Here is a 16537-nt window from a genome sequence, read left to right as displayed (position 1 = left end):
CGGGGGTTTGTTTTTTTTTTTTTTTTTTTTAAGGCTGCCCTATTTGTGGCAAGTCTGCCATGTCCTAGAAATACGTGCTAGAAAAAGTGACTTTATACTTAAAGACCTTTCCACTCATTGCATACCAATCCTGATCTGCCTTAGAAATTGAAAGTGTTGGAAACTCTCATATCCAGCTGGCAGTAATGCTGAAGGATGAACTGAAAGGAATAGAGGAGTTCCGAGAACGACAGAAAGAGCAAAGAAAAAAGGTGAGTAACTGTAGAAATGTTGAAACAGGTCGGGTCAATGGACAGTCCATTCTGATGTCCTGTCTCCAGCCATAGGCTGCGAATGCTGCAAAAGATGATAAAACATGCCCAGTGTGCCCTGTTCACTCCATACACTTGACTGTGGAAGAAAGTCTCTTTCTGATCACGCTGGAAATAACATAATGCTCTGAAATCAGGAGACAGAGGCTTTAGTCACTTTTACTCTCTCTGGTGTAATTGCAGACACTATTTTTATTCCTGTTAGAACTTAATCCTTCCTTTTCTCTTTTTTATACTGTTGCTAATTGGGTTGCTTTAGTAAGATCCTGCATGATCTCTAGCATGCACTAAAAGAATGTGGTAACACAAACATTTGAAAACATAAAATGAACATCATGCTGAATGCAGCACCTATATATGCTGAACACCTTAAAGATACTTGGAATAAGTAGCATGATCTAGCTGGTGTTGTATAATAAAGATTTGAGTATATTTAGGACTGGGCTTCTTCATCCCCTTTGATCCAATTGAGCTCTAAGTCCCTTGAAAAAGTAGCTCTTAACAGAGACAACAATGGTCACTTTTACACCTTCTCTGGTTCCATGGGCAGTTGAATCAAATTTCCAGCTAATTTAAAACAAAAAAAAAAAGCGTATAAGCAGTGTCCAATGCAGCAAACATTGCATGTCTACAGCCCTGACATGCAGGAACTTGGAACAGCAGACAACTCTGGAAATGCGAGTGGGTGAAAACAGTTCTGATTCTGACAATGCTGCTGCTGAGATTTGAGGTCCACAGCCATCCCATGAAGCAATAAGGCATACGAGGATAGACAATTGTACATCAGCACCAGAAATGCTGTTCATCAGCACTTCTCTCCCACCTCCACTTTGTCACTAAGAAATCCGCAGAGAGAGAATCTCTCTCCTGTTGAAAACAATAAGCCTATAACTCAAATGGAAGCAGTTAGAGGGGTCTGGAAGAAAGGTAAAAACTCCTTTGGAGTTGCAGGACATACTGCAAGTTTCTTTGTCACACATGTGGCTGTGAGGGAGTCATCATGAGAAATGCTAGAAGGTATCAGCATTTTTGGTGACCTCCCGAGACAGCRGCATATATGTTTGTGCTGACTCTTCTGTAAGCGCTCAAGACTGTGCTATTTAGCCTTATGTCAAGCAATCCTCCAGGAAGCCCCAAAGAGAGTTTTGCTTGAGCAGAATTTAAAGATTAAAGGACCAAAAGTCCCATTGAAGAAACCCAGAACCTGCCAAATAGGAACTGATCTCAATGTCACATAAGGCTGGGCATACCACAATTAAAGCTGCAAAAAAAAATTCAGCACTGTCCTTCCAGTGCTGACCAGATGATATTGTGGAAATCAAATCACATAGAATATAAATTTGCCAGAAGTAAAGCAACGGAAAATGAATTACACAGAAATTGCTCATGTTTAGAATGGACAAATAGCCTTATTCACATGGGCAATACATTGGCTTGCTCCACAAAGATGCGAGATCAAGCTCTTGAACCAGCAGAGGAACTCTGCTGGCAGAGCTGATGTGCAGTGTGACTGGATGTCATGCTATTTAGTCTCCTTAAGAAAAAAAGGGGGGGGGGGAAGAGGAAGAAATGAAGATCAACATCCTCTCTGCTATTAATAGAAACCACTGAGGCAGAATTACCTTGGATTATTTTTACTTGGCACATTAATGCTCTCTGTGTCACTTAGAAGCCTGTCAGTTATAAAAGCGGAGTACCCCAGAGGCATGTGGCTCTTAGAAAGGCTCTGACAACARCTTTCCTAATCCTGCCACTAAAAAACAACAACAACAACAACCACCAAAGCAAGAAATGCTTACTTCTGTGTGTTTCTTACAGTACGAGTCTGCAATGGAGCGCATGCAAAAGACCAAGCTGTTGCATTATAAGAAAACAATGGAGGTAAGCAAAGAGGTTCAGTACAGGTTTCTCAGATGGAAACTGGTTCCAGTTTGAGACAGGATGAAATCTGCATCACACATACCTATATTTAAAGAAAGATCAAGAATGTGTGTGCGTGTGTTAGAGAGAGAGAGAGTGTGTGAGCGTGTCAGAGTGTGAGTGTGTGAGAGAGAAAAAGAGATGATGTGATTCCTGCTAAGAGGAGGAAGCTCATTTTCCCTGCGACACCACTGAGCAATCTCCCAGAACAAATACCCAGACAGTTTATGTGGAGGGAACAAGGCCCTGTTCAAACAGGATTTGATTCTTTCTAGGCAAGGATACTTAGGGGAGCAAATTTAATTTTTCAGCTTGTGTAAACAGGGTTTCAAAAACAGTGAGGGAATCCTGTAAACAGAGCTTACAGGTGCAGGAGCTGCAGGCAGCTGGTATTGGTTTCCAGCAGGCAATTGCCCCTAAAGAGAAGTAGGTGCAGATCTGTGAGTGCTGTAGCTGGAACTGTACTAACAATTTTTATTTAAATGTGGTTATTGCTAGCAGAGCTTCTAAGACAGGCAGTTCTTTTGGTGTAGATAAGGATTTCCTATGCTTCTGAGGACTACATGACTGAAACAAGACTTCCCACGCTGGGTTTAAGTCGATCAGTTGAACACAGTTACAGCTTCAATGTTCCATGGTATTATATGGTCCTGTCTGCATAAACAACATCCAAACTGTGTCTAACCTCATGCAGAGGAATTGCATCCTACCTCCAACAGCCATCACAGCTGGAACATCATTCTTTATGTGGGGCTTCATTGTAGCCACAGCCATAATAGGGGGCCAAACCAAAGTGAAGTGATGAAGCATAAGCTCAAGGCTTGCATGAACAAAGCCACAGATTAATTTGGAACAGGAGCAGCATAGATGCATAGCAAGGTTTAGCATGGAAATAAGGAGCTAAAAGGGACATGAAAATTGGGCTGGACTAGAGAAAACCTGATGTTGGTTAGCATAGTTTCAACAGGTCCAGGAGGAGGAGAGGTTTATGAAAGACAGTTACAGGACAAACATAAACACACTTCCATTTAAAGTATGATCTTGCTTTAAGAACTCACAATGAGGCGACATTAYGGAACTTCCTACTTTTTATTCATCCTAGTGACTTCTGTGATGAAAACCTAAACAAACCCCCAAGTTAAACAGAACAGAAACTTTAAGGAAGGCAGATAATTCCATTTCCATACTGTCAGAATGGAACGTTTTGAGTATTTTAGTTAAACTTCAAAATTAGAATGAAATATTTCATTTCTGATGAAATGAAATAGTTGGGTACACTTGACTTCTTTAAAATTGAGAGGAGAGGGGCAGGTGAAGGAGAATCAAACTGATAGGAAATGGTGATGGGATGGTTCAAAATGAAGGGGAATGGGTGGCATTTCATTTTTTTCAAGCTGTGAATAGGAAATCCAGTTCCTGACCAAATATTGAGACTGTTACCTATGTTGGGCTGGGTCTGTCTCACAGCTTGGAGGAGTAAGCGAGTCAACACACTGACTTCAGCCATCTGAGGCTTCAAGTCACACTGGGGAAACAGCAGTATCCACTGGCACCCTGAGGAATGTAGGCTCCTAACTTTATCTCTCTGCACCGTACCTTGGGTAAATGCCTGATGTACCGATGGTGCTAACGCTCCCTGCATACCTGGCAAAAGCACCCAGGGCAGGCGGCAATCTCTGCTGGGAGCTGCAATCGCAGGGCTGCAAGAAGAGGCGCTGAAATGGGGCCCCAGACAAGCTACCATTTACGCTGTCAGCCTCCCTCAAGCTTTTCAGCTCTATTTTTAATAAATATCTCCCTGTGGCGTCATTTGAAATCGTCTCCTTTACCATCCCCAAACTTGAGCACTGATATGTTCCCCCAGACTGCAAAAGAGGAAACACTCAGAACATCAGCCTGGTTCCCTAACCCCAGACTGCCTGTTTTATTTCATTCCTACACAGTCAAAGAAGACCTACGAGCAGAAGTGCAAGGAGGCGGATGAGGCTGAGCAGTCCTTTCAGCGGACAAGCGCTTCTGGCAACCAAAAGCAAACAGAAAAGGTAACTTAGAGGACAGCGATATTTGGGTGATACTTCAAAGGGAGAAAGCTGTTTTCCTTTTCAAGATACAACCGAATGCAGTTGAACAACCCAGTCTGGAGTATGCCAAGGGCTGCTGCTTTCTCTTCTAATTAGCCCCTTAAAACCAAAATTAAAAAGAAGCACCTTCACAAGGAGGTCTTCCTTCACATATTTCTCTACAAGGCTTGGCAACCCTCATCTTGTTCTGTGATAGGCCAGGGATTTTTAAAAAGCTGGGGGAGGAACCGAGTTATCTAATTAATTTATGCAAGGTTATGATCTAATTGCTCTATGAATCCTGAAGGGAAACGGAATGAGATTTTTCTCTAAAATTAATCATAAAGAAGAAACAAGTCAGAAGTATGTCATTCAGTTAGTTTTGCCATTGGTCGCTTACATTAAGTAGGCATAGTATCTTACATTAAAATGCATCTTTTTCTCAACATCTCTCTCCTTATGGTTAGTTTAATTTCAACAAAATTTACAAACTCAAAAATAAATCATTGGAAATTAAGGCACTACAGTCCTTCATTGCATCATCTGATACTTGTAGCTGACAATTCACTAACTTTTAATGGGAACATTTTATAGCAGAACAGATGGAGGAAACAAAATAAATGAACTCTCTTTGGCTCGATAAAATCAGTGCAGTGTAAGCAGAAAGGATCAAAAATCATCTCAAGGAGTGGGGGGGGATAGAGACTCTAAAAACAGCATCAGAAGTTTATATTTCATATCTAGCATTCCCAAATCCTTGATGAACCAACMTCCCCACCTTAGTTACAAAGAGGGGATGAAATCCTGACCCCACTGAAATTACACCAGGACTCTTAGCAGCTCGAATGGCATCAAAATCTGACCCAGCTCCTTTCCTGCAGAGGAATGCCAGGGTGCTTCGTTGCCGTTATTTCCACACACATGCCAACACATTTGAAATGCATGGAGGCATCTCCCAAGAAACATGTCAGTTGTTTAATTCTGTACAGCACCYGCAAACAGTTTGGATCAGGATGAGAATAAGAATGAAGCTTGTGCTCCCGGCTTACTACGCATTTTCCAGCCAGCTGTGATGAGGAATGTGGTCATGAGAACCCCTACCTGAGCACTGTCTTGAAGGGCAGAGTAGAAGAATGTGTTATGCTGATGTCTAGAGCCGTGCATTAATGTACTGCCATCACGATCTGTGCAGAAAGACCTAGGAGTCCAGAGCTGTCAATAATGTCTAAATTTTCATTTGCTAAAAGCTGCAGATTTTTTAAAAAAGTTCTACCTGGAGTGAATTTTGCTTTTAGGCTTCTGAGTTGTTATGGGAAATAGTCTGGCATTTGCAAAATATTTAAAGGCTCACTGTGTGTATTATATGAGGTGCTCAGGAGATGAAGAATTTTAACTGCCATTTATTTCTGCTTATAAATACCTATTAGAAAAGCACATTGAAGACTCTAGGAAAAACCAGCTCGGCCAGCAGACACAAACTTCAAGCTGGATCATACTAGCACTTAACAGAAAGAGCTCCTACGGGAGGAATCCAGTATGGCAGGAGTGCAAAATGATGTCAACTGCCAGATTTCCCTTGGAGTCAGTGGACCTATGGCTGCATCTATGAAATTCTGGTCCCTCCTTCTCAATAGCTCATGTTCTCTAGAACAGCGCATGGAGGCAGAACAGCCAAGAAGTGCTTGCAAGCTTGAGCCTTTTCCCTAGAAGCTGGGGACTGGGGCAGAAGCAAAAAAAACATGGTCAGCAATTAATTTGGGTTGTTTCTTTCTTTTCCTGTTTCAGAGTCAGAACAAAGCCAAGCAATGCAGAGACGCAGCAAATGAAGCAGGTGACTACGTACAATTGAACTAAGATTTTTCTCGACAAAGATCTACCAGCACACTGATTTTGATAGAGCATCACCCAAAACATCCAGGCTGGCCCTGTTTGAGGTCAAGTTTCCCAAAGTCACCTGTCCAAAGACTAATGAAGGAGCTTCTAAAGAACATGGTCAGCCTGTTAGTAACCCACCTTTACTTTCCTTGAGGCATGCTGTATGCTCTCATTAGAGAATTAATAGAGGACCTCCATTACGGACTTTATTCAGGAAAGAAAAGCTCTTCTTAAAGCAAATTTGAAAGCACAAAGAATGACACTCAAATTGCCCCAAGCTAACCCAAACCAGATACAAAGTCCCTAGCTTCACTGCACAAGAGCATGATAGCATAGCTACATTCTCCAGCCAGAAACACAGCATACGTCCAAAAGGTCAAGTCAGCAAGTACCTGTTCATGAGTTCAGACTTGTCCCTCACTGCTCAGGTACAAGTTCACACTAAATCATGTGCTTTGCTGGACTTGTCCAGCAAGGAAAGCGCCTAAGGAGTCCTTAGCATGGCCCAGGCTCTTGCCCTCTGACTTGCCATCTTCCCTCCCCATTGTAAAGTTTACAGATGATTTGCAAACCATGCAGCGAGGTTCCTCACTCTAATAAAGCTGCAAAGAAAAAAACCAAACATCTTTGCTGTCCATCAGTTTCAAGCTCAGGTAGTCTTGTGAAGCCTGTGGTTTGCTAGAGTAAAAGCCACAGCAAATGCCTAATAGGAGGAAAAGGAGAAAGACTGCATCATTTTTTGCCTAGCTGCTGGGTGTCTATTATGTGTCTGTGTTTACAGAGAAGGTGTACAAACAGAACATAGAGCAGCTGGATAAGGTCAGGACAGACTGGGAACAGGAACACATCAAAACCTGTGAGGTAAACATTGACTTTTGCTGCAATATATTTGTGTGCTCTTTATCTTATCCTACTTATATAGATCAGTCTAAGACCTGAGATATTGTCCTAAGGGTTTTGCTGTTTGCTTTATAGGGAGTCTCAGAAGATGTCTTTTGCAAAAAAATACTGCAAAAACTAGAGTGGATTTAGACACAGCTCCTAGCTATCTCACTTACTTACACTCTCTTTGCTTGTTCAGCATATGTATGTACATATAAAGGAGGGGAGTTAAGTGCAGAGGTGCGAGAAGTGGAGCAATATATGAACTAGTACAATCTAGTTGCAAGCATTTGCTGCCAGTTTTCACCCACAACATAACATATGAATATGCTAGCTTTACGGCAGATCTTCCATAAGAGCCAAGATAAGCTTGTTTCTAAAGTAACTGCTTTGTGACAAAATGTAATTTGAGCAGAAAAAGAACAGAAGTGTAGACATGAAAATTCATTTTTAGTTGAAAAAGTTTTTTAAATTGAAACAAGAAGAATTTGGTTAAATGAATGAACAAAAATCCCCTTTAGACTACATCTTGCAAAAGTTTTCAGAGTGGCTTCTCATTCTAATGCAGGACACTTTTTTTATGTTTGTTTCATTTTTTTAAATCTCAAGTTCAATGGAGATTAAAAATAATTTTTTTCTTGCTAAGCTATATGTTGTAAAAGTATGTATTGTAGCTTTCTGAGAGCAAAGATATCCAAGCCACACGGAATCTTTCTGTGGTCTACAGCTTTATTTTGCAGAGTATTTTATATTTGCTTTCTGCCATGGAGTAATCTCCCTATTGAAAGGGGTGGTGGGGGGGAGGAGTGTGCGGAGGGAGAAAGAAGTCAATATTTCCATTATGCTCAGCACGGACAAGGAGATTTGCACTTCTCTAGTAAATTTTGCACAACAATTTACAGGAACTGGTGTACATCTAAATCAACCATACATTTGATCATATTGGTCCTTCTAATATATTTGTCCATCTGCTAAAGTCTGATTTTGCTATGCTTGCTTGTTTCAGGCTTTATTTCCACATAAAATGAAATGCCAGGAGCATAGCTTTCTAGTTCTCCGCTGTCTTTTAGATCTTCCCTATCTGGGAGCACTGGAAAGTCCCATGGCTGACGCAAACATTCCACGGAAATTGTGCCAAGCCTGAATTTCTCACAAAGATGCATGTTTTCCCCTTCTTAAGGGGCCAAACAAGCCAAACATTCCTAACCTAGAATACTATTTCTCCCACATGGCTAAACTCCAAATACCTTACAGACCTTGTGACCTGCCCACTGCTTAATTCAAACAACCATACATAATGGAGTGGCATTTTTAACTCCTTTTTTTAAAAGTACTTGTAGGTAGAAGAACTGATAGATTTATTGAGACCTAGTAGAAAAACCATCTTAAGCTCCCAAACTCCTGGCTGCACAGCAGGGAATCTGGAAGGTCTCTTAGGTGTGCAGCAGAGTGCTGGACATCCACAGCCTGAAAATCCTGGATTGCAAGTGCAAGCACTAGGACAGCCTTCGTCACGGAGGTGGTGCTGTATTCYTTGACACTAAAAGCCCAGGTTTGCAAGCAGTTTGTCAGCGAAGCCGACAGGGTAGGAGGGATATGTCCAACACAATGCCCACCTCTAATTTGCAAAGGGTTTGACAAGCCCTAAGTCACTTTGTTTCCCTCTCTGATGAGCTGCATTTCCTGGCAGGACACTATTTATCTGGAAAATTCCCAGTCAGCTCTAGCTCTAATTCAGTGGCCACTGGAGGCTTAGCTTTAGACATAAGCTTTTTGCTTTGAATGGATATTGAAACCCTCTTTCTCCTCCCTTCAGATTCTCTTTAAAAGCTCTTTCTCAGAAACTGGTCCTGACACCAGTTGACTCTCTCTTGACTCTCTCTCTCTCTTTTTTTAAGATTGTAAGATACTAGATAGCATGCAGTGTTCCCAACTGAATGTTTTGTTGAATAGTGTATACATTTGTGGTATTCTGGACATAATTACTAGCAAATGGAGATGGAAACAGATGGCTGGAAGCATCTGAGCTTTTCACACCTTATATAAAACTGAAAATTGATGTTCTACTTGTAACAGTACAACTTGGAGATCAGTTTTTTTTCCTAAGTTTTTAAAAGAAAGAGTTTATCTGCCTCTTCCTCCATCTTAGTTCACAGTCCTTTCTTTTTTCCTCTTCATTCCCCCAAACCTAGTCAGCTTTATAATAACATGACAAATTCAGGCAGATGGGGGAGGAGAATCAATTCTGAAGAAAGAAAAATGCCTTTTCTTTACCATTAAAATAATCTYGGAGATGAACAAAGGCAACCCCAGAGAACCCCAAATAGCTTCAATATAGAAAAGTTTGGAAACACATTTCAGAGGGCAGACATGGATATTTTTGGCTCTACCTCTAATGTAAATACAACCCTCTCATCACAGCATTCTTCTGGCTTCTTTAGCATCAAGATTGCAGTACAATGGGTAAACAGGACCATCGCTCTGAAATCACTGGCTGTAGGTAGCATTCAAATCCAAACACTGATTATGTTCCCCTGCTTTATTTTTGTCTGCATAACATAACTTTAATTTGGTGCAATGACTTAAGAAAACATCCCTGAGCATGAGCGAATAGATGTACTTTCCCCAGTAGCTGAACAGACGTCCTCTATGAAGCATCCTTCAGAACAGTTTGCAGAAGAACCTGGCATAGAGGAGTCCCAGCCCCATCACTGCCTGCAATATGAATAACTAACTACCCTGACGCTCCCTCACATCTCTTCTCTGGCTTTAGGTCTTCCAACTCCAGGAGTGCGACCGCATCACCATCCTCCGAAACTCACTGTGGGTTCACTGTAACCAGCTCTCCACACAGTGCGTGAAAGATGATGAGGTAAGGGCACCTGTCAAGGACTTTGTGTGTGGAGGAGTCCTTTAAGAACACAGTACTGGCCTGCCCTTCCCTTCATGTACTGATTGTCTCCAGCAAACCGGTTTCAGTACTGTTCTGGCATGTTCAGTGAGYGGAGAGCCTGCTGAATTAAGCTTGTTCCCTCTCCCCTAGGTGTGAAACAGATATATGCCTGCATTTAGACAGTCTGTGTTGCATTTCATGACACTTACTATACCTCCTCTCCTCAGTCTGTCAGGGAATGCCTCCAACTACCAGGTTGATAAGTACTCAGTCAAGTATATTTGGGCTCAAGCGCAACTTTCAGAAAGGCATCCAGTCATGGTCTCAAAACGCAAAGACATAGAGAATACACCAATCCATGTTGGTATTTTGCTTTTTGTTTCAAACTTTGAATCTCATGGGAGAGCTGTGGCTCACATCATAAAAATGTGGGTCTTATTCCTAATCTGAGTATGTTTGAGTTTTAACTTTCACAGTGGTTGGTTCCTACTATTAATTTCTTTACCGCACTGAAAAGCCCTGGACTGCCTCCTTCCTTGTCTCATAAAAGGATGTCCAGAACACAAGTAAACAATTGTGTTACATGTAAAGAAGAATGGTTGTACCAGAGACAGGCCAAAGATCCATCCAGATCAGATGTGCCAAGTGGAAAATATCTTTTAAGGGGAAAAGTATTAGAAAAGAATTAATTGTTAATTCAATGCAAAATGTTGAAATTTAAGCTCTTGGTCTCTGTTTTGTAGCTGTATGAAGAGGTTCGGGTAAGCTTGGAGAACTGCATTATAGAGTCAGACATAGACTACTTCATCAAGACCAAAATGACAGGAACGCAACCTCCAGGTAATTATTCCTATGGGCCTTGTCAGATGAGTAACCTGTTAAGTTTAGGCTGCAGTTGTGCAGTACACCTCCTTTGGGAATGAAGCCCACTGGAGGAGTTCTTGCTTTCTCTCTGCTCTGGCTATTCATTCCACCCACTGCAGTTCACTTCCTCCTCACTGTGCTGCCATCACTCGTTGTGCAGCACTGTAAGTGGGATTGCTGAATGATCCGAGTTAAAAATAATTCTCCAAAAAAGAAGAATTTATTTTGGTTTTTAAACCAGGCTCATTTCACAGTACAGCTGAACTGGCACAGCTAAGGAGGAGGCAAACTGCCTTGCAGAGATGGCATCCTCAATTTCCCGCAGTGGTGACAAGTCAGAGTCAACTTATCATGCAACCGCACCCTGGTGTCCCCTTGACAGAGATGCTGCCTCTTTGTTTGTAGCACAGAGAAGACCAGACTTTGTATTCAGTTTTGTTCCACCTATCCAATGGGGAATAACATCTTCGGACCTCTCAGAAGTTGTTTGTATAAGGGCAAGTCTCTGGCTGAGGGAGATTTTGAATGAAATTGGCTTTGCTCCAGAATGCAGAAGTGATGTAAGGTTCAGAGATCTCTGTCCATTCAAGCCAAAGGAGCCTTTTCATTGACTTCAGTGACCAAACACCTCTGTGCCCTAATGGAGACTGGGAGAGCAAGAGCTAACAGCAATCATAAAATGAAAACACGCTGCTCCAGGGTGGGAGTTCTCTGAACATGTCATAGAAATGAGGCCACCTAATGTTTCACACACCCCAAATAGAAACCACAGCCTCTTACTTCAACAAGGGGTATAAGCTATTTACAGACTAAGTGAATGCCTGTACTTCCCCGCAGCTGCTGCAGTAAACAAAGATTTACAGCCTTCGGGAAAGGAGAGAAAACCCCTATTTCATCTTTTCATTAGCTGAGGATGTATGTATGTACCTATTCTGAAAAGATCTCCTCCTCCCTCATTTATTTGTGCATAGATACTGTTTCACTTCCATTATCTGCTGTGGTACCATATTGCTTTGTCAGAGAGAGAAAATCCCCTTAGTGTGGACTCACTAGTATCAATAGAGCTTACTTCCATTCAGAATGGGCAGTAGGCTATATTGGGATAAGGACATTTGATACTGATACAGCCTTCCATACTAGGAGTTGCACTGATACCAACACTGGCAGAAGGGAGAACTGTGTCTTGCAAGAGTGTGAAACAACTTCTGTATACAAGAAAGCTCTAATTCTCAGCTAGATTTTTTTGTGTGAGATTTCTCCAGTCGCCTAGGCAATTTTCTGAGAACAGTTCTTGGCTATGTCAAGACTCATTTCTAATAAAAAAAACAGTGGAGAAAAAACCCTCGAGAGCTTTGTAAAAAGTGATGGAACAACTGACTCTTGCTTTTTTTTGCCACCTGCTAGAAGGTGACCTGTTTTGGAAGTAACATCATAGTATCTCCACAACTCTGGCTAATGAGTTTGCAGAACAGCACACAATAAGTGGTTTTGCACTGCGTAACCCTCATATGGACAAAAGCTTTTGGTTTCTTCAGGTAGAGCTGTTGCTCTCTCCTCTTCTACCTAATGGTAACATATATTACAGACTAGAAACCATACCAGGTGACAATCTAGAAGGGTAATAGAAGGAGACCCTTAAATTGGTCAGAAAACTCCCTAATTACTGTGAGTTATTTGTAGTGATCACTCCATACTCCTCCACACATGGAGTTGTATGTGCATGCTCCACTTATGAACTTGGCGGGCCCAATGTGAGAATACTAACACAACCCTTCACCCCGGTTCCCATTTCTTAATTGGAATGTATCAGAACAGAGCTCATACAGTCTCACGGCTTCTGAATCAGACTTTGTTGCGTTTGTTTTGCTTTAACACAGAGAAGGCAGAAAGGGTGTGTGGCCACCTGCTCTAAGCAACTTCACTGTAAAGCTAGACTTTGAAATGGTCTCAATTTTGCCCTTAACAACACCATAGGGGAGAGGGAAGGTGCTGTAACATAACTGTGTTTGAGAGAACAAAAATCAAATATCTGTGGATAAACAGCAAATCAGCTCTCAAGGGGTGGAGGGGGAAGATAAGAAAGGTAGGAAGTCACTTATGCACAAGCACAGACCAGGAAATTGCTCATTATTGCTGCAGGCAATAAGCTCAGAAATTTCCCCGGCTCTGACAAAAATTCCTGATTCAATACATCCCCCCCAAAAAAACCCCCAAACCCTAAAACATTAAAATAAAATACAAAACACCYCCAAACCACTGCAGCCAGTTGAGTCAAGGACATGGTCCCAAGCTTGCAATGGCCGTGCTCTGCTCCTTAAAGCTGAAGGGGATAGAAAAGGCAACAGAGAAAACAGTCATGGAGGAAACTGCCTTCTGGATTAGGTTTAGCCACAGCTATTGGAATGGTTCTCCAGGACCTTGACTGTGCTTGTGTCAGCTCAAAGATACCTTTCCACCAGGGACACATCTGCATGCAATCACTTGAATGGCTTTTGTCAAGTCCCCAGGTCCCTCCGAGCTGCTCCAGTAAGTTAAAGGCGAGTGCGCTGTAGTTTGCTCCACCAGCCCCTGAACTGCTACGCTATCAATTGCATACTGGTGGAGAGAGATAGGATTTGCCTGTTTGAACATCTCATTGTTATTGCCCTATTGCAGGTGCAATAGGATATGAGAACTATTACGACAGAGAACCAAACAGAACTAACAGCAGCCCGACCCAGTCTTGTGGGATGATGAAAAGGTGAGTGGCAAACCTTGGCTCCCAGAACAGCAAACAGGATCTGGAAAGTTACTGCTTCCTTATTGTAGGAAAACCTATTAAAACTGCAGTCACAGTAATTTTGCCATGGCCTAGTGGGAAGAGAGACAGGGGACAAGCTGAGAAAACAATTAGGTGGCCAGCAATAGAGAGCATTCACTTATTTGCTCTTTTGCAGTGAGTCATGGCACATTGCAACAAAAACACTTTGTGCAAGAGATGGCAAAGGTGATTCTTGCTGGGAGTGAAGGCTGGGGATAGCTGTCTTTTTCAGTAATACCTCCTGGCTGACTGCTCTGCACTGCCCAGCTGAGCAGAACAAAGAGCTGTTCTCTGTATCTAGACCAACGAAAAAACAATACTTAGTGGAATAACTGTGATGATTAGGGAGTCAATTTTTTTTCTAATCTATTTAGGCTGGTAAATGCTTTCTAACATGGATACAGTTTTATCAGCAGTAGAGCATGGTAGCATGGTTTAAATATTTTATACTAAAATGGCTAATTCACAGTGGCTTTTTAAAGCAGATCTTTATATTTTGACAAGCCTCATTAGATGGCAAAGTCAAGGAGGGGGTTGTGGACTCCCATTTAAAACATACGTTGTCCAGGCTTGTTAGTGAGCTGATAAAGTTTGTACATAATACTTTGTTTTTCAGTCAGAAACTAGATTTTCTGTAATAACAAGTTCCTCTGCTGCATGCTGTACAATTACAGAAGACAATTGCACTGCAATTCAGAATACAACCATGCTCTGCAAGGGCAAACAGCCTAGAGAGACTCATTCTGAGTTTTTCAGAAACTGCTGAGCTTGGATATCCAGTTTGCAGAAAMACTGAGCCTTCACCAGCTGAAAAATATCAAATCCTTTAAAATTGTCTTAAGTGGGCAATGCTATTGCTATCTATGCTTGAGAATCCTGACCCATATCCTCTCTGCTTGGTCTCCAATATCAAGCTGTGATGTGGAAAATATCCAAGGATAGATTTAAAAACAAAAACAAAACAAAAAAACCTTAAGACTAACAGTTTTTAGAAAGGCGTGTTATAGCCTTTGTATTTTAAATTTTATCAGTTTTTCTTAAAGACAAAGGGATGGTAATCATATAAACAGTTGAAAATCAACTGATAATAAATTTAATAATTGATAAATAAATTGAATGAGATAAATTGTGCATCATAAGCCTTTAGATCAACGAAAGCTATTACATGATTTATTTTGTGCACAGTTTAATGATGGTCAAAGGTTCGACAGGTTCAGTATTTTGCTGTGTTTCTTTTAAGTATATTTTTATCTGAAGATAAATATATCTACAGCATAAATGAAAATACATGGCTACAGGAAGAGGTGACATCTACCTAGTGCTGCAGCAGATGGAGGGAAAGCAGAGACTTGCAAAGACTAAAGAACGCACATACCCAATCCTGTTCACTCATTTTGTCATTGGCTTTTCTTGGTTCTGCAGATTCTCTGGACTACTACATGGAAACAGCAAAAACAATGGGGAAAGCATCATTCCTTCTGCCCCTCCTTTTGGTATGCCTCTTCAGGAAGTAAAATTACCAGATGTGTTTGTTTAAGATCACATTGCTAAATGAAGCTTTGACATAGAGCAGAAATGGTACAGCAGGCATTCACGTATTGGCAGTCAAGAGCAATCTGCAAACTAATTTAGCTCAGATGTGTATTAAGCAACTTCCCCAGTTTAAAATGCCAAATAATCCATATAATTTTTGGGGCATATAATTTTTCAGAACTCTCCCTGGGCAAGGGAGAGCTGTAAATTCTGACCGACACTGCCTGGCTTAGATAATAGTTTTCTTCTAAGGTAGGATATACTACCTCTGAGCAGCACACGGGAGTCTCTTGAGTTTTTAAACAGATCAGCTTCATGCCCTGTGAATGCAAATATCCATGCTGTTTCACAGTTACACTGTCTTATCGCAACCCTTGCAGCTAGGCATTTATCAGAGGACATTTAAAACATAGTATTTTGACTGTGCAGAAAGTAACAGCTTATGACATTTTTATTGGCTTGATATAAAACAAAGAAATCTTAACTGTGATTTCTGCCTAAAGAACCAAAAATGCTGTTTAGTACAGCTTTAAAACGTACCCAAATCAGTTTCCTGTCTCAGGCCTGCCTGTCTGCTTGGACACCCAGAAATGAAGTGCAGACTATCTGATTTGTTGCATTTGGCGCCCAGCCAGGGGAGACTCTTCAAAGCTATCAAACACCAGTTGGACCTGCCAGGCACCAGCCGCCTTCCACTTCCAGGGTATTCAGAGTGTCCATGCAAATGTAGCCTGAAGGCATCCAGTCCCTCACAGAGTTGCATCACAGCTGCATATGTAATAGCATATTAAGAAACAAACAGCATTGCCACATTGAGTGTGGATTTAACAGTGGCTCTAGTCCTTATCCAAGTAACCAGTCAACATCTGTGATGGTCCCTTTTGTTGAGGCCTGGTATAATCTCCCTGTAACTGCAAAAAAGCCCTACAGGCTGCCTCTCCTTTCATTAGGATGTTACCTAGAGCCTGGGTATATCTCACTGTGCAGTTAACACACCCTTGTCTTTACATTCTGGAAAATCCTTGGCTTTGATCAAGTAGCGTTTTTAACCTGGGCTGATCTACCAGGTTATCAGTATGTAACTAGAGCCCACCTTCCCCTTCCTCTTTAGCTGAGCCCTGCAGCTTAAAGTTACTCAGTCCCTGACTAGCCTCCCCTGCCTTCCCATAACCTTTCCCAAAGCAGGGCACGTTTTCGCACAACTGATGGGGAAAGAATCCTGGCCCGGAGAAACAGGGGCCCAGACACATTTAGGGCAGTGCAGAAGTGAAGCAGGCAGAGGTAACACAGTTTAGGGTAGTTACTCCACCTGAACTTGCTTGGGCTGGGGACAGGAGGGCAAAAGTGTTCCTTGAACAAGGCCCTCAGGAATGGCAAATACCATCTTTGTTCAGCTTTT

General features: G+C 41.8%; 1 protein-coding gene across 1 annotated transcript in view; it reads left to right on the top strand.

The window, feature by feature from the left end:
- PSTPIP1 (proline-serine-threonine phosphatase interacting protein 1) overlaps positions 1-16537 on the top strand; it is a 60936-nt gene that overhangs the window by 38299 nt on the left and 6100 nt on the right. Inside the window, exons 5-13 of the mRNA XM_026068333.1 lie at positions 145-251; positions 2130-2192; positions 4175-4273; positions 6077-6122; positions 6948-7027; positions 9822-9920; positions 10685-10781; positions 13461-13545; positions 15028-15098. Coding sequence (XP_025924118.1) covers positions 145-251; positions 2130-2192; positions 4175-4273; positions 6077-6122; positions 6948-7027; positions 9822-9920; positions 10685-10781; positions 13461-13545; positions 15028-15098 — 747 coding nt within the window. The remainder of the gene's footprint in view (positions 1-144; positions 252-2129; positions 2193-4174; positions 4274-6076; positions 6123-6947; positions 7028-9821; positions 9921-10684; positions 10782-13460; positions 13546-15027; positions 15099-16537) is intronic.

Source organism: Apteryx rowi, unplaced genomic scaffold, assembly GCF_003343035.1.
Source record: "Apteryx rowi isolate R43461 unplaced genomic scaffold, aptRow1 scaffold_27, whole genome shotgun sequence".
NCBI lineage: Eukaryota > Metazoa > Chordata > Aves > Apterygiformes > Apterygidae > Apteryx > Apteryx rowi.
Note: the sequence above shows the minus strand (reverse complement) of the source record. Positions and strands in the feature narration are given on the sequence as shown.